Source organism: Cynocephalus volans, chromosome 9 (assembly GCF_027409185.1).
Source record: "Cynocephalus volans isolate mCynVol1 chromosome 9, mCynVol1.pri, whole genome shotgun sequence".
In the NCBI taxonomy this organism is placed as follows: domain Eukaryota; kingdom Metazoa; phylum Chordata; class Mammalia; order Dermoptera; family Cynocephalidae; genus Cynocephalus; species Cynocephalus volans.
Genome location: NC_084468.1, coordinates 149,816,629 through 149,841,711, shown reverse-complemented (window position 1 = coordinate 149,841,711; position 25,083 = coordinate 149,816,629). Strand labels below are relative to the sequence as shown.

Genomic DNA, 25,083 nt, shown 5'->3' with positions numbered 1-25,083 from the left:
AGACTAATTTAGTTCCTTGAATGAAGGAATCTTTAAAAAGAAAGATTCTGAGAAAAAAAAAAACTTGACTTTGTTTATCATATATTATCACATAATTATTTCATTTTGCTGGGTTACAAAATACAAATTTATGCTCCTTAAAAAATAGGATATAGCCATATATAGGACGCCATTATAAAGTAAATACATTTTTAACTCACAGTTTTAAAATTGAACCTTTTTTTTTAGTAGTTTTCTTAAAGGTATATATTTATTTCAGCAGAATTGCTGTTGGAAGAGTAATTTTGAAATACTTTCAGTTTTTCAGCTAGCTCGAGTTTTGTACTTCATTAATGGGAGCAAATTATATTACCTTATTTGATAATAATTCAAAATAATTAACTGCAAATGGCCTGTGGTATATTAAAAATTAGACTTACAGTTGGTTAATTCACCTAGGATATTCAGAATGATATGCCTGGAAAGTTACCGCCAGATCTAGTTTCGTGGTTGTCATTCCTTTTGCCATAAGTACCAGGCAGCCATTCTGATAGCCTGAGCAAATTTCCACTTTTCCCAAGCATGTTCCTTTGCCCATCTCAGCTGACACAATGACTACCGTGACTTCATCTCCGTCTTAGAGCACATTATTCTCCCTTAAATGGGATGCTCAAAATATAATTAAAAACCAAACCACAAAAAATGAATTACACTTATATGTAATTACATATGTCTACGTGTTACGTATAATATATAAGCATTAAATTAAGAAATTTTCAGTTAACAGCCTAATCTACTTCACTAATTTTCCTAGCAACGAGACAAATATTTCAATAGATAAAACTATGAATAGCACTAATTCTGAGAAGCATTCCTGATGCCAAACCAAATTCTGAGTCATAGGATACCTTTTGAAAAAAGGACTCTAGGAATGCAAAAATCTCTTCCGTGATGGACAGAGATTCCACATATTGTTGGACAGATGGAGCACTTCATGATGCAAAGGGCACATACACATGATGTGTGCAACTTGCAGGTCTGCATACAGCTACCCGGTTAGCTAAGTCTTGCCCAAATATCATTAGAAATTATCAGGGTGACTCAGAACCCCTAAAACCTTTGTCAATGATACAGTTTTTTTGCTCAAAGTGTCTGCTGTGTTATATTGTTAGTTTTTGTTTTCACAGGTAAAAACCTATTTTCTCAATTATAAGTGTTTTGGCTTTTCAGATAAAGAGCTTACATATCTGATTTGTGTATGTCCATTGATACTTATCAGCACATGGTTAAATAATTTATGAATTTTTAGAAATACTTTTTTTGGTCAAATAATGAGATTCTTAGAAATTCATTTGTATTTGTACAATAAGTCCAATGTAAAGATATGCCTGGATTTTCTACTATCCTTTATGTACTTAAACGTAATTTGTCTTTCTAAAAAAAGTGAAGTGAATTATTAATTTTCTTCATGTATGGACTACATAAAACAGATGATTCAAGAACACACAAAAACCATGAAATTTAGAATTTCAGATTTAGGACTAAATTTTCTAAACTATTTTGATAAATAGAAAGTCTGTTCCATAAAAAACTATCCTATGATGATGAAATGTCAAGGGTTTTCCTTTGGATTCACTGAGTGTAGTAAAAAGTGCACGATTCACTGTTCTCCATAGGTTATGGTAGGAATGGCATGTATTAAAACATGAATTCTGGTTAATTTATTGTCATCTACTATTCTATTTATTTTAAGTAAATATAAGTAAAATTCTACTTGTTTAGGAAATGGTGTAGTTTGGCTTCAACTCCTAATTAAAGCAGTGATGCAGATATACACAGTATTATAATGATGATGATTATATTTCACTTCAGCAAAGATCAAAACTAAATTAAAAACGTAATTTTTATTGACATACTCTAGGAATCTGAAAATGTTTATTTACGGTTCAGGAAGGTTGACTTAGAATGGAATAAAAATAACTACACTTGTTTTACCTCAAAATTTATTTTACAAGTACACCGCAATTTCACTTTTTAAGCTCATTTCAATTTCAAGAATTTTTAATAAATCTTTAAATTTTTTAAAGATTTTACTTCTAAACGTATTTACTCAAATAAATATGAAAGATTTTCTAACAAGTCATAAAATTTATATTTATGGAAGAAATTCATCAATATAACAAATTTTTACTTTTCTTATTTCATTAGGGATTTTAAAGTTATAGATGTTAGGAAAGGGAATGAGGTGAATAAAAAAGGAAACGTACAGTTGGATACAGATAAAAGCAAAAAGTATATATACATCTTATTTTTACTAGAATTCTAGTTAGTTTTAATGAAATACTTTCCATTGATTAGAAGCCCAAACTCGGTTATATTTCCTCCTAAGGTATTTGAACAGCAAATAAATTTGCACAATTTTATGCCTTGTTTTGATTACACAAAGTGAAGATATAGGGCAAGTAAAATGTTTTAATTTTTAAAGTATTTCTCTTAGCTGTATTTCTGTAACTTGTAAGTCTTGAAGTGGTATAGAATAATGCTCTATGTTTTTCAGTCACCGTTTTCATTCCCATTAGGATATTGTACCAATTATCTAATTAGAACGAAACAGCATGGTTAATTTTTCCCACTGTATGTATAATAAGACGCACTCTGTAGCAAGGCAAGGTTTTAATGTGGTCTTTTGGAAAAATGTACAAAGTTCTTTCATTATAATGGACATTCTTAATAGTGTTTTCGGACCACTTTTTGTAGCTTTGACTTGTTTACGAGAAAGATAAAAGAAAAAGATAAAAGTAAATAAATATTTCTAGGAAAATGTCTTTTCTCATCCTGACGTAGACATCAAATTACCCTGTCCTTTTCAAATTTAACTATTTTAATAAATGAGTTCTTATTTACTGGGGTGCTTTTAAATATTAAATTTTTTGTATAAATTCTCTTGTTTTCCTTCATGTTTTAAAGCCCTTTTCACATCCATCTCTATGTAAATTGTTGACAAAAATAGGCAGAGGAATAAAGCAGTTTAATCAAAGTGGGGGAACAAATAATTCTCAATGTAGATTATCAGAAGAGAATGGCGTTTTCCAAGTTATTTTATATCAAAGCCTAATGGATCTATTTTGAGAAACTTCGACACAATAAAAAGAGATTTGCTAGTACTAAACCTACTAATTTGGTTCTCTGAATACTGGTAGATGCTGGAAAATTGTAATTATTTACTGCTGTTTTCTCTAAAAGGAAGCTGCTTTTATTTTGAGGCACCCAGTGAATTAGTGCCTTTTTTTTTTTTTTTGGAGACTGTTAATGGGATACCTGGTGGTTGTTAAGAAGGTGCGAGATGTGTGAGTCTTAATTCCTGAGCAAGTGTTGCTTCTGTGTCTGGGGCTATCAAAAACACCTTCCACAACTCTACATTAAAACAAAGGAGTTCGCATGATGAAATATAACTATAGTCTGCATGTGACTAGCAGAGTATATTTAAGGAATTTATTCTTGTTTTATCGGAGGAAAACCTCGAGATATGAAACCAAAGATTATAATGAAGAACATTGTATGGATTAATACATTAAAAATGAAAATACAGTTGATCGATTCTAGTTTATCTTCAAGAGTTGGAATGATAGCGGAGAAGAAATGATGCTAACATAAATATAAATGTAATTTTAAAAATAAATGCACTAAATATGCTTGTCTTATTTTGTTTTTACAGTATGAAAGAAGTGGGAATAGTCCATAAGCAATGGAGGGGTCCCGTATCATCCACCTGCAAGCAGTGCCCAATGGCCTATTCCAGCCCCATCTGCGGATCCGATGGACGTACCTACTCTTCTCAGGTAAAGACAACTATATCATTTAGGTGAAATAAGTAATGCATACTTATTAGTAAGTGATTAAAACTCTCAGTCATCCAATGTGTTCATCAAATAATTTAGTTAACTTTTAAAATAATATGAATAAGCTCGCTGGTTTGGAATATGATTCAATGCTAATTTGTTGCTTCTCTGTCAAAAATTTTAAAGCTTGAAAAACTAAAGCTGTGAACACCGAGCCCTCAAATATTAAAACCCATATTTCTTTTGTTGCTACTAGGAACGAGCTCAGCCGTATTGTACAGGTATGCTGTCTAATGGCATTAATAATCATTATTACTATAACAGCTATAGCTGCTACAATCTACCACTATAATTACTTTTTAAAATCTTTTATTTTATTGCCTATGTTATCTCATTCACGCCTTCAGAAAGCCTTTTGCTAAATGAGAAAACTGAGGATCGGAAAGGTTTAGCAATTTGGTAAGTTTCACGTATTTAGCTAACATTAAAGCCAAAATTTGAGGTCCTCTCTTATTCAATGCCTCTGCTCTCTCCTTTACATTATTCTACCTCCCAATCTGGTTTCCAATATTGGTAAAATATTTAGGAGTTTTAAAGAACTTTCCCCTCACCAAAAAAAAAAAAAAAAAAATCATAAAGAACTTTTCCTAAATAAGACATTGATGACTTTTCTTTGATTATATAACAGACAAGAGTCCAGGCTCATAACCTCTTACCTGAAACCATCCGGGCAAGATACATTCACAATTTTTAATTTAAATTAAATATATATAAATTAATTTTAATATATATATATTTTTTACAAAAGTAATGCAGCATATTATGCAGTATCTCCAGTGGGAACTTACCCTATAATTAATCGTATCAACATCTCCTTAAAGAACTATTTGGATATTTCCATTAAATTGTATACATAAAGTCTATAAAATAACCTTACCTCAGTTCATATCTGATTTTGTTTACTTCAAAGTTAATTCCAATTTTTTTTAAAACTTTCTGAATGGTTTGGTTTAGTGGATACCTGTTTTTGAACTATACTCTGTTCAAGTAAATATTTTCCTACAACTTCCACTTGTATTTTATAATTACAGCTCTTTATAAGGTCACTACAATGACAAGATAGATTAATTCAGTCAATAAATATATGCATAATACATACTGGGGGCCAAGTACTGTGTTTTTTTTAGTCAAGCTCTTGTGTCTATCTGCTAAAGTTGCAAAAGTATGTATAGATATAAAGTTATTGCTAAGGGAAGAGGGGATGTGTCAGTGGTTTTCTCAACATGGCCTTAATCTTGGTGAGTTTATTCTGGTCCAGGACCTCGACTTTGCCAGTTTAGAAGTCATGTTGTTAGCACAAGGGAAAGTTTTAGGTTAAACTCTCCTCACTAATACTTTCTAAAAGATTATTTGAAATTCAAATTAGGGACCTCCATATCTTTTTTTTTAAATTTTTATTTTGTAAGAGAATGTGTTGTCCTAGGTTATTTAAGAATATAATCAAGAACAAAGACCACAGAGGCAAGAGCCTTCTTGAAAAGGTCATTTTATTATTTTCCCAACATCAGCTTATCAGGAGATGAAAATAGAAGATACGTGGAGAGTCACAGGATCTTTCTTGTGGCTCTTGGTTCACTAAACTTTGTCAATAGACTACGCAAACTATGACAGGGCGGATTGGAACAGCTTTTCAGGGGAGGCTACTGGGCATTTGAGCTCACAATATGAATTCTGAGTTCCAAATTCCAAGCTCAGTTTGCTCCATGAAGCTTCTCGTTTGAAGATTTTAATCCTGCAGTTGAATAGTCCTGGTACGTTAAAGGCTGGCAGGAAGCGAGACACTGTAAGTCCAGGGTGTGAAACCCTACATCCAGGATGGAAGCCCAGTCCTGCTCTCAAGTCCTTTCTTATTCATCTTCCTATAATTTAGACACCCCGCCACACACGTACACTTTGATATAAAGTTCTTTTTTTAATACTACAAATAATATTCCTACAGGTTCTTTTTTTGACCCACAATGTCTGTTACTTATTTTCAGCTCAGTTTATAGAGATGAAATTATAAATTTTATTCCCATCACACAACTCAACTGGAGATGAGCTCATTACAAAATATAGTAGGTGTGGGAGTGGGGATTGGGGTGCAAAAGAAGGTTATCAGAAGGTATCCAAAGGAAGGCTTTGAGTCAAATGACATGAGTAGGATACAATTTTAGAGGGTGTACCTTGTCGCACAGTGTGATCAATTTTGAATAATTGTTTATTGGAGTTCAAGGTCCGAAGCTACTTGGCTTTTCAAGAAATCGTTAGCAAAGTATTTAAAGAATGCATCCACAAAAAGACAAATGAACAGATGAAGAACTATGGAAAAATAGGCTTATTTGAAAAAATATTGGGACATTTGTGATTTTTCTAAGAAGTATTTTTGTGTCTTTTTTCTTCTCTCTGTTAAGAGAAACGATTGACTTTTTTTAGAAGGCACTTAATCTTTCTTTTTAAAAGAACCAATGTTTTCGGAATTCTTTCAAATTCAGCAATGCCAGAAAAATCAAAATACAAGGCTGTTCAAGGTTATTTGAGAGGTAATCATTCCTGAAATTGACACAAAAAATGAATGTCTTTGTTCCTGTACTTCAGGCAAACTCTATTTTGATTGTATTGTCAGGCTTGAGTAAGAGCTAGGAATTGTTCTCCAGTATAACATCTGTGTTAGACCATGGATATATTTGTCACTTTCTTATGTAAATTGTTTATTACATTTGATGTGAGCACAAGTCAATAAATAATACTAATGTTTTTGAACTGAGCAGAGCATGCATAATATCAATTCCCTGAGGACAGCATTAGATGATTTTGAACTCTTTTCTATCATATCTAGTCATGCAATGCTTGGCAGTTGAACTAAATAAGCTGAAATTTCTTAGGAATGAGCATTGTGTGTGTGTGTGTGTGTGTGTGTGTGTGTGTGTGTGTGTGTGTGTGTGTGTGTGTGTTTTGAGGGAAGGCAAAATAGAGTGTATATCCATTTTATACTGAAGTTTCTAAGTCCAGCTGCAGAGATGCTGCTTTAACGGGATGGGGAGCCATGAATCTGAATTTTAAAAGTTCCCCAGGTGATTTTTATGTGTAGCTGTGGTTGAGAACCATTGTGGCACCCCTTCAAATAATTATCTTTGAATAGTTCAATATAAAGTTTATGTGCATGTGTAAAATGGAACGATAACATTACCATTAAAGAAGCATTTATTTTTTATTGCTATTTGAGGAAATTCCATGTTAAATTTCAACATTCTATCATAATGTTTTAATCTTTCTGTAATTTATTTTTCCATATTTGAGGCAATGGTGTTGCTTTCTTTTAATGGTTACTAGTTCTGGTAATTATACGTATGTTTTGAAAGATAGATAAATTCTGACATGTAATCAATAGAAGTTTGATATGTTGTATCTACTAGTATTTAGTATTTAGCTGTCCTATCTTCCTTCCTGTGAATATTTTGTCTGAGCTGAGATAATTTTATTTTGGAAGATCAATTGTCAGAAATGATGTGCCCTATTTGCCTTTGAACCATTTTTCAACTTAGGCTAGATTTGGCTTTTGGTTTAGGTACGCCAGCTTGATCAAGATTACAACTACGGCACATTATCATGATCACTTACTGGGATAAGCTCTTATTAAAGCACTGAGCATTAAAGGAAATAATATGAGTAAACGTTATCATACAATTTCAGATTTAAGAGAAGCTCAATAGGACATCTAGGACAAACTTCCACACAATACCTAAATCACTGATAAGATATTATGTTCTGTGAGATAAACTGCTGTACTGGAGGGATGTTCCAATTGTCAGATGCGCTCTCCTCTCCTTGCATTGATTTGGCCTCCCTGTCCTTGTCCCCTGGAGGCACAAAATACACACTCTGTTGTCTTTAGTCTCTAGGGAAAAATGTGAATCCCAGAATTTGCCATTTAAAGTGGAGCAAGAAGCTAAAACACACTTGGAAAGCAGCCTAAGGGGTAGAATATTATTTAATTCTTATAAAACTCTATCCCCAGTCTTTTATAATTATTTCACATTTATTTAGATATGAACTTTTTTGCATAGCTCACCTTCATTGAGTCTGAGACATTCAACATTGCTTTCATTGAAACCCACACTCTATTTTACACTTTAATCATATTGTCATATTTAATTTAATTAGATAACTATGATATTAATTATCTGTTATTATTAACAGATTTAATGAAACAAAAAAGTAGAGTGAAGATGAAAATAAAATTATCTGACAGAAATAAGAGTTTGGAGCTAATTATGAGCCTTGAGTATTCAGCATGCCGTGGACATCAGTTATTTTCCTTGGGGGTTGATTGAGAGAACTGCTAGGGTAATATTTTGTTCTGATCAACTAAAGATTATTTATTCAGGAGAAATCAATTAATATCCTCCTTTTCATAAATATCACATGTTTTGGTTAAATATTATTATCAAGCAAAGGTAAAATATGTTTTTTTTTCTATCAGTTGAATTTGAAGAATTAGAAATAATCAGTGAATTATCATATTACCTAAATAATTTGTGGAAAATATGGAATACATAAATTCTAATTTATTTTTCTTCAATCTTTGATATCTTTTCTCCTCATGATAATATTTTATATGTATAGAACATTATGTGTTGAGCAATTTAGTGTTTTATATTACATCATCACATTATTGGTATATTTAAATATACACAAAAGGTAAGGGGAATAATAATTTATAGCTGTGAATGACATTGTCTTTCAGAAAAAAAAAAAGAAGAAATAAGAAAATTAAATTTGAACATGGAAACAATGTGCTGCTTCTATGAAAGCATTGTTAGAGCAAACGAAGTGCTTCGATTGTAAAATATTCAAATAATTCTTCCACCTTTTCAGTTATAAATAGTGCGGCATCACATTGCTGTGGCAATGGACCCTTTTGCCTTGCTTCTAAGTTATTTCATCAGCTAAATTATTTTTCTGCATCTGGCATAATATTGAAAATATTTAAATATTTAATGTTAATGATTTCTATTACCCTGGAAAATGCACTTTCGAATCATGATTACCTTTGGAAGATGGCTCACTGACGTTAAGTGCACACAACGTATTTTTGAGGGTTAACACTTTGATCTTTATACATACTCTTAATACTTGCCCCCCTCCTCCAGAAGTTTGCTTTATGGATTATTTCGTTACTCTCTTTCTTTAATCTTAGCATAGAAATAGGCTTATTTTCTTGGTCTGTTCAAGACTCTTGTGTTATGTCTAATGATGACTGCCTTTTAAAGAGTTTAGGACAAAGTCTACTAATTTCTAAATTTATATATTGATATATTTTTGAGATTATAATCTCATCTTTTTGTGAACAACTATGTGTTAAACTGGTCTTTTGCAAAACGATAGTGATAATAAAGGGTTTCTGTAATTTTATTAATTTTCTTAGTTATTTTCAACATCACTCCTTAGGAAAATGAAAAGTTGGCAAATCTATGTCTGCTTCACACTTCTGTCCTTAAAGGCTGATAATCTACACTATCAAATTCTAACAGATTTTGAGCTACTGTTACTCACGTTCTTGCCAATTGCACAACATGCTACAAAATGGCTCTGCTCCCATCCCTTCACCAACACAGTTTGACAACATTTGCCAGCAATGTAGAAAATGCCAAATTCAGTCGTTATTCTAAAATCCCTTCCTTGTTATTATCGCCTTTTATAGACGAGGACACTGATGCACAGAGAAGTTGTCCTTTGCTCAGCGTCACTCAGCTGAGTTCAGAGTTCATGCTTTAAATTGCTTTTTTACTTTTTAATGGGAACTTGGAGCAGATACATTTCCTATTAATTGCCCTTTATTTTTTTTTCCACATTAATAAACATAATGTGATGACTACATTTATTTAGATCACTAAGAAAAGACTGCATTATATGGTCTTTACATTTTTAGAGTTATTTGTTTTTCAATGGTTTGAAGCCTGTGATTTCAGAGCAATTTAAAAATTTATATTTTTAGATATTTTGCATGCGAGAAAAGTCCAGTTCATCAATTATCTGTGGTTATTACTTCTTGCAGAAAACAGTCTTTTACGTTTTCTTCTAGAAGCATTAAAGTCTTAACTTTTAGTTTTAGGTCTATGGTACATCTTGATTAATTTGTATGTACAGCAAGAGGTAGGGGCTGAATTTCATTTTTTAAAATATAGCCAGCCAGTGGCAGCCTCACTGGAGCACCTTGCCCCTTTGCATTGCTTTGGTGCCTTTGTCAAAAACGAAATGGCTCTAAAAGTGTGAGTGTAATTCTGTTTCTATTTAGTTCCAGTGAAATATTCATCAGTCTTTAGGCTTGTACCAAACTCCTAATTTTTGTATCTTTATGTTCACTTTTGAATTCAGGTACAGTGAGTCCAACTTTGTACCACTTTTTCCATACTGCTTTGGTGTTTGACCTTTGCATTTCCGTATGAATTTTACAATAAATATGTCAAGTTCTGCAGAAAACCAGCTAGAATTATGATTTAGATTTTGTTGAATCTGTAGATATATTTAAGAAAAATTAATATCGTGGCAGTCTTGAACCTTCAAATCCACATATTTGGTATATCTCTCATTTGGTTACATTTCATTACTTAATTTTTAGTAGTTTTTAGTATAGAGGTCTTAAGGTCCTTTGTTAAATTTATTAAGGAATTTTTTACTAGTGCTATTATAAGTTTAATTTTAATTTTTCATTGCTTGCTGATAGTATATTGTCACATGTAGTTGACCCTTGAATAAGCAGGGGTTAGGGGTGCTGACCCCAATACAGTCAAAAATCCGAGTATAACTTTTTTTTCCCCTTGGTATTTATTGAGCTTTGTGGGATTGATGGGGGCAAGTCTCCTGGAACTGAGGCGGAATGGGAAAAGGAAAAGGGTGGGGGAGAGTGCTGGGCTGAGAGTCAAAGATGGTCATGGGTCGTAGGGTTAGGGGGTGACACTCTTCCTCCTTCACCTTAGCTCTGTGGGTCTGTTGTGTAAGGGATCAGGCGAACCTTGGGAATAAGGTCTGTGGCATTTGATATCTTCCAAATTTCCCCTAAGGGGTGGCTGCAGGCTCAGGAGGTCAGAGGGTTTTCAGGGGTGGCTTCTGGGGTTTCCCAATATGTTACCGGGGTGCTGGACCCACAGAGGTCACTTCCTGAACCTGGGAGTGAGCAGCCACTTTGGCCGGACTCTGGCTCAGGAAAGGCATTGGAGGCCCCAGGAGGGCAGCGGAGCCCCAGCCCGGACTCACCCTGCAGTCCCGAGGGGTGTGGACCAGGTGGGCTTCTGATAGAACTTTTGACTCCCCAAAAACCTAAGTACTGAACTACTAATAGCCTACTGTTAGGTAGGGTGCTTAACTGGTTAGGTATGTCATGCATTCATTTGTTGAAAAAATCCAAACAGTTCAAACCTGTATTGTTAAAGGGTCAACGATAGTGAATTTTATGCATTGACTGTATATTGCCACTTTTCTAAATTCACTTATTGTTTCTAGCAATGTTTTGTAGATCTCTGAGGATTTTCTATGTATACAATCATCCTCTATGAAAAAAGGCAGATTTATTTCTTCGTTTCCTTTCTCTTTATGTCTTTTAATTCATTTCCTTGCCTGGTTGTTCTGGCTAGGCCTTCTAGTATGACATTCAATGTATCTCTTTCTATTAGTTCCAGTTTAGAAGAAAACTATTCAGTATTTTCACCATTAAGTATGAAGCTGCCTATAGGTTTTTGTATGTGAAAAAAGGTAATGTTAATCAGGTTTTCTATAGCTAGCACAGAATAAAACATACAGTAGCAGAGCTTATACGTTGTGTTACTAAGCATTAAAAAAGGAATTATACCACATATATTTACTTGTGGAATTTTCATGGTTTTTTTATTTTTTAAATAGTGTGATCTTTGCCCTTTTGATAAATATTCCACATAGTTTGTATTTATAAGGCATCGGTTTCCTAAAAAATTTAAAATATGTAGAACATGCTTGAATATTCATGTTAAGGGAAACATAATAGTACTAGGTGTACACTAGTCGTAGCAATGTAATTATTAATAGGTAGTATTAGTAATAATTGCTAAAATAATTGAGCAATAATATCAGGTAATATTCTAAGGGATTTGAGTGTACTAATTTAATCTTTAAAACAAACTTATAAGACCTATTCTATAATCATCCCCACTCTACAGATAAAGAAAAGGAAGCTCATAGCAGCCATAAAGCTGGAAGTAATGATGGAATTGGAGCCCAGTTAAGAGCTCACACAGTTAACACAGCACTGTAATGTGCAATAAAAGGTCCTGATTGAAGCATTTATCACCTGTGGATTTTACCCTAATGATGTCCTTTGTAATATCAGTTATTCATCACTTTGCCAAGAAGAGCGAGCCAGGGGAGGCCATATGTATTGCAACACTTCAAAAACTTATATTGTAGCAAGGTAAATAGGTTATCCATGTGAAAAGGTAACCATACCATGTGCTATTCTTACCCTGTTGGTACAAGTTATTCCAGCTGAGACATTCAGAAAATTTCTAGGTAGTTCAAAATCAATGTACCTGTGGCACCTTTGGAAAAGCTGTTTCTTTCGTCAAAGGCATACAACCTTATGCCAACAAAGAAAAGATTCTTAAAAAGCTAAAAGCTGACATTTAGTGAATACCTAACATGTTAATCAGTGCTCTAAGTTAATATATTAATGCATTAATTAATATTGATTGATATATTATGTATTAATCTATATATGCATTATTTTATTCCTTTTAACAATGCTGCAAGACATACACACTAATGTTATTCCCATTTAAAGATAAGGAAACTGAAGTATAGAGCCACTAAATATATCCATAAGTATGTTCTCTCCCTCTGCAAGTCCAACACACCACTGTGGTCTTTCTTTCCTTCCTTCTTTCTCTCTTAGCTCCCACTTGTGAATACAGTCAAGCAATATTTTTCCCTCTGTGCCTGGCTTATTTCACTTAACATAAGTTTCTCCAAGCTCATCCATGTTGTTGCAAATGGAAAAATTTCATTCTTTTTTATGGCAAAGTAGTTTCCCATGGTGTATATATACCACAAAGTGGAGTGGGAAAAGTGGGGATGCGGAGGGAGGTCAGAGATAAGTGGGTGGGGGACAGGATAAAATCACAATTTGTGGTAATGGGCATGCTGCAAGTATGGATCTGGCCATCATATCTTGGGCACAAGTGGTGGCAATTAGCTTTGTAACCCATGAATATTCATAACCAATAAAAAATAAAAATAAAAAAAAGCGAAATTCACTTGGGACAGTTTCCAGTATTAAAGAACTTTGATTATTTGCTAATAATGATGGACTTTTCTTAATTTTGAAATAATAGATTCACAGGATGTTGCAAAATAATACAAAAAGGTATCATGTACCCTTCACCCAGTTACCTTAATAGTTACATTTAAAATATGTATTTATATCCGTAAGTTCACAGAGCTTTTAAATAGCAGGGCTAATATGGCTATGAACAAAAATATGGATAACATAAAAGTAACAATATTTTAATAAAACGATTTTGTATACAATATATAGTCTTACATGTTAATTATATATTGATGCAGACAATATATGATTGTGATTTTAAAATTAATACAGTGAAAACTATTTTTTCAAGACAAGAAAAAATAGTGCCTCATGTATAATATCTACTTATATAAGTATATAATCATATGAATTATAAAATAAACACAACAGAATGTGATTATTGTACTCTTTTCAGGGTACATGGGCAAATTACATATTTTCCCACAATCCCTCTGCATACACCCTATGATCACTGTATGTTTTAGTGTCCTTTGACCTCTGTCCACCCTAAATGCTCTCTACCAAGGAAATTAGTCTTGTTACCTAAATTGACAATGGATTAAGTTTGCTCTTGCATCTGAAGCATGCCAATTAAACAACATTGAACCAAAACTAGGAACTAAGTTAACTCTCATACAGAAACTGAGAGCGAAAAAAAAAAAAAAACTAGTCTATATCTAAAATGAGGACATATGAAGATAAAATAATGACAGGGTGTGCTTTTTGTAAAAGCACAGTGATGGAGATGCACAGGACAACCCTCTAAACAGCTACGCCCCCAGTGAAAAGAAAACAGGAAATATCTACCATCAGACACTAAAAATTTGAAAAGTAACCCATTCATCTCTAAAGTAGCTTTGCATAATGACACCATTATTATGGTGTAATATTTATACCTTTGACCTGCTCTCATGGAGCTGAGGTTCTGGATTATACTACATCAGAGCAAAGGTCAGGGAAGCCACAGACTGAGAAAATTAAGGGGTTTTCATGTATTTAGGATGCTCAGTACTTAGAAGCCCCGATATGAATCTTCAGTATGAAAGTGTCATGAATTCAAACTCCTAAGGATTCCCCAGATTTTGTTCTGCCAACCCTTAGCTCACACGCAAATAAAGAAATATAAATAAATAAAAATCACACTAATATAGCACAACAAACAAAATGAGAGAAGCCAACATGAGCAAGAGTGGACAATGCCAACAATAAGAACAAAAGATTTAAATTTTAAATACCTAAAATACTAAAATTATTAGACAAATAATTAGTTAAATGACATTGATTAACTGTATAAGTAGTTTTAATGGGTGAAATAAAGATTTAAAAGTTATATTGAAAGATACAAGCAAGACTAATATAATTTCAAAAAAGATTAGTCAGCTTTATAAAAGCACCAAACATAATTTATTTAATTAAAATTATAGTCCTTTAAAAAAATTGAATGAATGGATTAAATAGGGGAGTAGATGAACTTGAACACAATTAATGAATTACAATTTATGTGCATGTGAGTATATATACATATACATAAAAAAGAAAATATGTGTAATAAAGAAATAATAAGCTGTAATACATGTAAATATATGTGTGTATGTATATATGTGTGTGTTTGTGTATGTATATATATATATTTCTGAAAAATGACCCAAAAAGGGTAAAAGAGAATAGAGAGCAGAATGAGAAGATATCAGAAAATTTAATCGAGTTATAAAAAGAGTAACCAGCAATAATAAGGCAGAGAAAATACTAAAAGAGACATTGAAAAATTTCCAGAAATGATGAAAGGTATGATTTCACAAATACAGGAAACAGTGTGTGTACCAAAAAAAGATACACAAGAAGAAATCCAAATCTGGACACACTGTAGTAAAATGACAGGGTGCCAAATTAAAATCCATCCATGCAGAAAAGCCATATTACTTACCAAAAATATTATACCATTACACCAACAAAAAACATCTCAACAGGATTAAAGGGATTCAGAAAACAATGGAAAAGCATACTTAAAATACTAAAAGAAAATTAAATTTCAAAAGCACGACGTATTTCAGGAGGAAATTTCCTCAAAGACTGTTTTCTACACAAACATTGTTGAAAAGAGTGTAGAGAACAAAAACTGTCAGTGCCTGTGATTGCAGGATTGCACGATGTGCAGAACTGTGAGTCAGCCATGGAGAATTGCCTTCAAACAATATCCACCCCATTTCCCCATTTTTTGGATTCTAGACAATATTCCTATAAGTAGGCCTCTCCATCAACAGGCGCTTGGACCAAATCTATTCAATTTGTCTCATGTAGTATTTAATAAAAAACAGCATCACAGACCTCCAGGCAGGAAGATGAGACAAACCTGTAAGCAACAATGATCTCAGCAGTGTCTTTCAACCCCCCTCCAGAGTCCCGTACCCATCCACTGAAACTAATCCCATAAACCATCAAGATCAATTTTAGAAATCAAGGTGGCATTTGCCTCAAGTTTCTGTCTTGGCCTTTACGCTTGGCCTGAGGATTTAATCCAGGCACAGCAGGGTACATCAGTGATCACATAGTCACTACCACTTGACCTACAAAGAGGCATCTAGGACACCTATATCATCTAAAAATACTCTGGCCAGTAAATTGGAGCTGACCTGAATGCCTTCTAGGCACAATGTGGTGTCGTTCATCATTTCACCTAAAGTCAGAGAAAAAATTTGTTTCAACTGTTCTAATTGGGTACCTTCTGTTATAGGAAGAACTTCACGCAGGGTGCTCATAAACAATGGGTCAGGTATCCCACCTGGAAGTGAGTAACCAAGGGTAGATTTATTTTGGAGAGATCCCCTCACTTAACTGAGATCTGCATGATCTGTTGCTGGTGTTTCCTAAAGCAGCTGAAAGTCTCTTAGATCACCCCTGCAGGATAAGTCACCATGTTTTCATTACGGAGGCAAATTAATGCCTGGTTTCCTTTCAAAAAGTGCAGTGCTAGTAGTGCACATGGTGCCCTGGAGAGAAAATATTATTAAAACTGGTGTGACCCTTCAGGTAGGACCTACGTTGTTCAGGGGGTACAGGTTGACAGTGCAACTGTAGACTTGCACCTGATGTCAGACATTAGGTTCCCCAATTCAGTTAGAAAAGTTGACTCTACTCCTTGTGTGTGGAATGACAGTTCAAGGGTAGTTTGATAGCTTGAGGTTATCCTGTCCAATCCCTCCCCAGGAACCAGGATGTTGTCCTGCCTCTATCACCACAAAAATAGTAGGTTTTATTACAATAACTAAACATTCCAATTTCTTCCCAGCAACTCTTAAATTCCATATCCAAACATTTCATTAATAAAGGAGGGACAAGGGCATTTTTGTGAAAGTTTGAGATACCCATTATGCCCTCAACTTTGGCCTGCACGGACTACTATCAGGGGCTTAAGTAAGCAGTGTGCTGCAGAATTGAGTTTGAGTGCCTAAGGCTCCCTTTGGACAGGCTGCTACCTGGAGTGTCCAGTAACCAGGCCAGCCTGTGGCTATAGCTGGAGAAAGTAAAGAAAAATCCTGAATGCTTAAAATATACATACATTTTCCAGGAACCAGCTGAAAGGATGTTCTCCCTTTCTGAGTTCAGCAAAATTTAGTGACCAAATTGCCTTACAATTTATGAAACAATGGTGTGATGTGAACCATGTGTAGGCAAGGGAGGTAGAGTCAGAAATCTTTTTGAATATATATTTTAAAAGATTACCCCAATGCTTAACAATATCAGATACTTGTGTATGGTAGGGAGCATGGAAAGGCCATTAAATACTTTGCTGGTCAGCCTGTTATTGAGTAGATTTGGTGATAAAAGATGCACTATTTTCAGATTGCAAATAGTCCAAAAAGTCAAATACACGGAACAGGTTAATTTCAGGGAACACAATGATGTGGCCAGAATCAGCTGATAAATCTGTAATAGCAACAGCATTACCTGAAAAAGTGTCAACAGAGACTTGTAGCAGCTCAAAGGTTTCATTAAGTTTATGGTGCCCCAAAAGTAGAGAATGTGACACAGCTTTTGGATGGCTTCCAAATCATCCTGTTGGTTTAGCTGATATAAAAGACCAAGTGAAATGTCCAAGTAGGGAACATATTCTCTTCAACACCCGAAGAGATTAATAAGGAGCTAAGCCTATTTTTGATAATGGTGATCAAAGAGATAGCACTTTTTCTTCACTGCTAGAGAGATTGAGCGAATCCACCCAGAGATTGTGAATCCACCCAGATAGTCCTAAGAAACTTTACATAGTGAGCCAGTCCCTCAATGTATTGGAGTTAATCAGCCATCTCTGCTGGCAAAGTTTTTAACCAATGCTGCAGCCAGAGTCATTAAGACTGATGCTTCTGTTGCCAACTGACAGAACATCATCTGTATAAGGAAAGATTTGGATGTACCAAGTGTATGAGTCAGGGCTCTCCAAAGAAACAGACAAAAGATTCATAGTATCTTTCAATTCTATTTTTCCACAAGTTTTCTGAAGTACTCTTGTTATATATGTATAAACCCCCCCCCACACACACACACATGCACAAACACATATGTACGTATGGAGATTTATTATGAGAATTGGCCCACATGGTTATGGAGGCTGAGGAATCCCATGATCTGCTGTCAGTAAGCTGGAGAACCAGGAAAGCTGATTGTGTAATTCAGTTCAAGGCCTAAGGTTTGAGAATTGTGGGGAAAGGGAAGGTGATGATATAAGTCTGCTTGAGTCTGAAAGCTCAAGAACCAAGAGCGTCAGTGTCCCCAGGGCAGGAGATGTATGTCTCAGCTCAAGCAGAGAGAGAGAAAACTGGCCCTTCTTGCACTTTAGTGGATCTATCCAGACCCTCACAAATCGGGTGATGCCCATCCACATTGGTGAGAGCAGTCTTCTTTATTCAGTTTACCAATTCAAAAGACATGAAACACCTGGGTCAGAGACAAAGGAATTTTTTACGAAGGACACAAGCAGTATAATTTTTGTTCACATCGGTTCACCGTTCCTCACAAGTCCTCCAGGGGCGATGCAGAGTGGCACAGTTGGATGTTCTGCACACACTGGGTTTATGTCACCACAAAGGAATCCCAATGTTTTTTAAAGGGCTGCAAACAAGTCTGCCCAAACTTTGCTCATGGAGAGACATCTTTGTTTTTACAAGACAGAAAACAAACATTCCCTCTCCTCCAGAAGGAGACAAAATCTCCATCTTGCTGAAGTATTTCCTAGATAAGCAAAATTGAATAGATCATACAGAACAAAATGCTGTTAGTGCCTCTGCTCCCACGATGTACAGACATATGAGAGATCTGTGGGCACTTGTCTCCCAATACTCCAGAATAGTAAGGTAGCTCCACTTATATCAGACAAACTAGATTTTCACATAAAAGCCATAGAAGATGAAGAGGATTACTGCACACTGATTATTAATACATTCACCTGGAAAACCTGATACAATGATACTAATCATGTATTATATAATAAAACAGTCTCATGATATAAAAAGCAATTTCTACAAGAAGAAATTGTCAAATCTCACCAACGTGTTGTGAAATTTCATAACTCCTTTCTTAGTAATTGACGGAGCTACAGGAAAACTAACTAACTAAATAAATAAAAAGTTAGCCTCCTCTCCTGCCCGCTTTGGCTCCACATATAAGTCACAGAGACCCAGTGCAGGATGGTGAAGCAGGAGAGGTTGAGCCGTGTAATAAAATCCTAGTGATGTGCCCACCTATGTCTAAGGACATGGGGTGCTTTGTGGGGAATGCACCTAGAATTTCTAGACTGCGAAGGTAGCCAGCAAGATTGTGAGACTGCTTCTGTGGTGCAACAAAGAAGATAGATTGAACATGTAGGTAAATTTAGGTTTCTCATTGTTGGAGAAAGTACTTATGAGCATGGAAGAGGAGAAGTTGGAAATACTTCCGAGACACTGGATTGGTGTTGGAAAAGACAGTCTTGTGAATACAATCTTTTGACCTGTAAGAATGGTCCGTGAGCCTGGAACACTACCTTACCGAGAGATAAAGAGCCCACACTGTCTGCTGGGCTTAGCAACTTGTGTGGGAATATCTTTTCTTGTTCCATTCTCAATGATTGTTCTTTTGTTCTGCTTAAGTGTGCACCTCAGTGGTCCTCAGACGTGCCCCAGCTTTCAGAATTTCAGTCTCCATGGAGAAGGGGTTGGGGTCTTTCTACTGCAGCACTAGAGGGGTGCAAGCCAATTGCTCTGTGTCAGCTACTGGAGGGGACTCATTAGCCATGAGGGATCCACAATCACTATTGAAGCTGACCTTGCCCAGTCTCTTTTCTTTGTAAGTGAAACATTGTTCCATTCATTGCTGTGATGTGTTGCCCCTGGCAGCTCCAATACCAAGATGCAATGGGAAGAGGTGTCTAGAGTCCTCCCCTGGGACTAGTGTCCACCGTGCATGGTGCTCTACTGGATAACCGATATTGGAGGGATCAGTATGAACTCATACTGAGTATTTTTTTGTTTTCATTTTAAAAATATATATGCAAGGGTACATATAGAAATGGTTCCAATGTATTCTTGTGTGGATATGTTTATATACACGGTTATATAATACATTAATTAATATTAAATTAATTAATATTAAATATTGTATATGAATTATTAACCACTGAATGATTAGCTAGTTTGCTCCTGCCATCTCTGTTTTAATTTACCCTCATTGTTTTTTTTTTCTTTTTAACTCACTTTTACTGTAGAAACTTGCTCTTAAAATTATGTTTAACCTCTCCAATCAATAGGTCCTTCCTCTTCACTATAGCAAACATTGCCATGATTCCTCCTCCCCAAATGTGTATTATGGACAGTAGTGTTAGATGCACATGTTTTCCTAAAGTGAGTCCACAGAGGGTACTTTAAGGCTCAGGAGGTATTGGCTTCTCAGGTTAATAGCTCAGATTTACTCAAGGCAAAACTTTACACAGTGGAAAAACTAAGTTTTTGCATTTATATCACTGTGTCAAATCTCTTTTAACACATCCCAAAGTGTACTGTTGCTACCAGTGCAGAAAGTGGTGTGGGGCCATTGACCATTGATTATGTATCTCAGCTACAAGAATAATACATGTTTTACAATAAGCTCTTAGTATTTATTAGGCATAATAAAGGAATTTCCTCATGCTTTATGTTTATAAAACATTAATATAAAAATAAAAATTTAAGTAAATGAGCTCATAGACATTGAAATGTATGCACAAGCTATCACAATTTAGTATTTTTATGTTTGTATAATTGTGGAAGTCATCTATTACTTTGAGGTCTTCAGAGTCTTTTCTCTTGTTAGCTAAATTTAGCCTTCTGTCCTGAATCTTTCATCTCCTTGTATTTTCTTTTAAAATGCATCCCTTGTTGCTTACTCCCGTTCTTTAAAAAAATTCAGTCCCATTTATATCTGTAAAAATAATTTCTTCTGAAATGTCATCCTTATTTTTAGAAGACTTGGCTACATGACTTTCTAGTCTCATTCCATTTTTTATTATTTTTAACCACTTTTAACTTTCTAGAAAATTCTACGAGTTATTATCTGTCAAAACCCATATTATATACTAATGTAAATAATAAGGACATAAATTAGTAGTAAGTTAGAATGATTTCATTAATTTTATGTATGTATTATGTTTAAACAACTTATTTTATAGGTTTTATTTTAACTGAAGCTATTAGTTTTAATTGAATGCAACACTGGACTGGAATAATTTAAACAAGAATTTCCATTTAATGACAAAATTTAATAAATAAGAAAAAAATGATTATAAAATAAGCATACAGACCTTTTGATCTTTAATTTTTAAAAAATGGATTGCCAGAATTTGAAGTCCAAGATGTTTGTTTAAGTAATGGCCTCACAAGGAGAAAAGTTCAAGCTCACATGCTGCATTAGGCCCACAAATCATGAAATAAAAGGGGTTTGACAATAAATAATCTTATAACTCACCTTAGTAATACAGTAATATGAAAAACAATAAGTATTTTTTAAGATATTTATACCCACAATTTCATCTGAGGTAAGGGAATATATAATCCTGGCATTCTAGGACTACTTTGGATTAAATTGAATTTAAAGCACAAATGTGATATAGCAATCCTATGCACCTCTGTGAACATGTGCGTGGGTCAGATACTCTTTAAAGGGACATCATACAAATATCAATACTGTACCCAGTTCTGAGTCCATAGCCCATGGATCAAATTATTTTCTCCATGGCATTTTCTGATATTGTACTACAAGACACTGTAAGCTCTGTGCCAAATGAGAAGTTTCTGCTGGGTATTCTGAGGTGTGTTTCATTTTGGAAGAAAAATAAAATATATGCAATAATAATTCTTGTTTGGAAATTGGAGATACACTTGTCCAGAGGATATATGACATCTAAGAGAAGGTGTTCAGTAAGGTAAGGGTTAGGTCCTTGTTGCTTCATTTTCTCCTGACAGTTGTCCTTGGTTACCAGTTGGAGCAATATCTTAACTGGTTCATGACACTACATGACAAGGAGCATAAATTTATTAACCTGGACTGTAGTCTTCTTACTCCCTTCACCCTCATCTCGGATTATTTAGCTTAAATTCACCTAGTGCTTTACGATAACCAGTTTTCAGATGCTGACTTGAATGCCTGATGTTTGAGGTATAATGTATAAGGGAGAAATGAACTCATAGATCAGTGAGTCTTAGCAACTGCTTGCTTGAAGGAATTACAGATTTTAATATTCTAAGCACTCAGCTGTTCCTTTTCTCATTTTGATTTTGCGTAGTTACATCTGTGCTCACATCTCTAGTGTTATCCCTGTAAAGGGCCTGCCTCTCTTCCCTCAAATTGAATTAAGAATGCAGGAAAATGACTCTGACCTGCCTCATGTCGCATGACTTTTTCCCTGTGGTGAGGGAGGTACGATATGTCATGACATTTTATAATGTTAACAAAAAAAATCCCCCAAATAAAGTTTCTGAAGAGAAAAGAAAATGTTCCCCCAAATAAACCGGGTGTTATTCTTTGATGAAAGGTAGAGTGTTACACGGAGAAAACAGTGGATTAGTGTTCACTACAGGGCTAAGGGTTTTTAATGTTGTCGTGGTTATGTTTACTCCCTGCTAACGTATGTACACTACAATTATGATAATTCTGTGTAAACAGTATATACTGATTGAATGACTGAATCAAGTCTTTGTTTCCTCTTCTGGTTGTCTTTGAATGGGAAACACCAGCATGGGGATCAGAAGAACTCAGTGGGAAAGAGTAGTTACAGCTGAGTATGAAGAACTCTATTCATGAGCGTTCAGACTGTGTCTGTGATATTTGTTGTCTAGAAAATTGAAAGAGATATATCAGTCAGTCCGAGATAGAGTAAAACAGATAATTTTAAAAAAATTGAATCATGATATTCTGTATTTCCTGATTTGTTTATTTACTTGAATAAAATTTTTATTGCTACAGTAAGAAAAAGAACATCATTGCTATTTCTTACCTAGTGCTAATTAGACAGTTGTTCTACATTAGAAGCCCTATAAAATAGTGCTTGAATCCCATTTCAGCCATAGATTCCGGAAAAGTTGTATAAGCTATCTAAATTTCACTTGTAAGATTGATTGTAAAAAAATTACCTAGCATATTTTAATGATCAAAAGACAGTGTTTGATATGTAGTGGTCCCTCAGTGGAAGTAGGCACTTGTCAACAGTGTATTTTGTTGTTTTAGCTGATTTCTATTTTCTGTTTTCTCTGGATAATTAAAGTACTTGTAGCTGTGTTTGAACGTTGTTTTAATTTTATATGGATTGTTTTAGGTAATGCCCAAGAAAAATGTCCTAAGGGAAATATGGAAGGGATCTTGAGAGTTTAATTAATCCTTTCATTGTCTTTCAGTAGACCAGTGCCTAATCAGAGCTTCTCAAATCCAGGCACTATTGATATTTGGGGCCAGATAATTCTTTGTTGTGGCAGGGGTGGTTGTCCTATGCATTGTAAGATGTTTAGCAGAATTTCTGTCCTTTAACTAACAGATGCCAGCATTAACCATTCCGTCTCCTGCCCCTAGTTGTAATAACCAAAAAATGTCTCCAGATGTGGCTGGGTGGGGGAACAGGAATTATCTCCAGCTGAGAACCTCTGGTACAAGCCATCCCCCAGGGCCATGACGATTGCACCATCTTTGAAAACTGGTAACAATGGCCTGTCCCAGTGTTTACTGACCCTGATGGCTGGAGTCTTTTTGCATGCTACAGATCTCTCCTAAAGTAAGATTATATTTTCTCTTTTGATTCTGTTATTAAACAAATGACTTCAAAATAACTTGCTACCACTAGTGTCAAAATCATTCTGCAGTTTTACTTTTCACAGTAACTCATAACTTAAATGTTTTCAATGCTCAGGGTCTTAGATAATCAGGAATGCATTAATCATGTCTTTCTCTACATTATTTGCATTTTTTGATAATTATAGACTAATGAGCATGCCCTTTATGTGATATTTTAGTTCACTTATACCTTTATAAATATTTCAGCTTTGTGATAATCAGGTAAATTGAATATTATTAATTAGAAATGTAGTCAGTGGGTACAGCTAAAAATTATTTAAAAGTAGCATTTTTAATGATAAATTTTCTTTAGTAAAATTCTTTATGAAGATATTTTTCAAAATCAATCTATGTAAATAAAACTAAGTGGTTTTCTGACTACAAGGAAGCTAAAGTCTTATTATTATACACATGGGGTGTGTTTGCTATACTTCTGATTCTGTTGCTTTTTATAGAAATGCATAGAGAAAAATGGTCTTTAGTAGAATCATTCTGAAAGAAAAATTCTTTCATTTGTAAATTAATTTTTTCAAATCTATAATTTCATATCATGCAAATCTTAAAGACATCTTTGAATCTTTTTAAATTGTTATTATGCCAAAGAAAGTTAGCTAAGTGAAACATTTTTCATAAAAATTTAATCAGACTTTCATAAAGATTATGTTCTTCTATTATAAATTATTTTCTTAGTGCCTAGCAATATGAATCATCAACTTTTGAACAGAAAATATGTGATTCTCCTGTTTAATAAACTATCAGCTCTTTTACTTTTGTTGTTCATTCAAGTATTATTCAGACATTCATGTTTTCTTCATAAAAAAAAAAAAAATCACTGCTAAAATAAACCACGATTGAAATGTAAATCAGTGTGGCATAACGTGTGTTTGAAGAGAGTTAACGTATTTTCAAATGGTAAAATCCAATATTAGCTATAATTAATATTGACTTCTGGCTTTGTCTCTTCATATACCACTTACAATTGCTCTTAAACTTTTCTTAAATTATGTTATGAGTCAAAATTTTGATATACCAAGTCCAGTGCTCTGAATATTAAGTTAACAGAAGTTACAATAAAGGATATTAAATTCGAAGTCTCAAAGTTTCATGTAACTCATTCAGCTTTCATTAGAGCACTCATACTGCCTATTTACTTCTACTTTTGATTAGATGTTGGACATTTTAAATTACATTTAAAATTCATTGTGGTTTTTCATCACATAATCATTTATTCAATTATTGAAACATTGAGTAATGAAAAATAATGATACCTTTGAAAGAGTTTGTTCCTCCAAAAAAGCTGCTATGCTGCTACAAAACGTGTTCAAAACTCTTAATAATTTTTAATAATTTGTTGCAGAGCATGTTAAGAATTTTGCCTGTCCATTAAAGAGTTATTTGACAAGGAAAAATAAAATACAGAGATGTGAGTAATCTAATTAGTCACCGGGTGCATTCAGTGCTTCTCGCTATCAGCTGAAGCTGAATTAAATTAGTCACTGACGCATTTGTCGATTGGAGTCAGAAAGTCTACCTATTTAATTTTAAAATAATTTGCTCTGAGTAAAT

The 25,083-nt window shown here is 34.2% G+C and overlaps 1 protein-coding gene across 4 annotated transcripts in view; it reads left to right on the top strand.

Annotated features, from left to right (window-relative positions):
• SPOCK3 (SPARC (osteonectin), cwcv and kazal like domains proteoglycan 3) overlaps positions 1 to 25,083 on the top strand; it is a 468,485-nt gene that overhangs the window by 303,559 nt on the left and 139,843 nt on the right. For 3 of the 4 annotated variants that reach the window (XM_063107912.1, XM_063107911.1, XM_063107909.1), the window contains one exon: positions 3,695 to 3,818. The exons of the other annotated variant lie outside the window; for it this stretch is intronic. In XM_063107912.1, the coding sequence (XP_062963982.1) occupies positions 3,695 to 3,818 (124 nt within the window). The remainder of the gene's footprint in view (positions 1 to 3,694; positions 3,819 to 25,083) is intronic. 4 annotated transcript variants of the gene reach the window in all.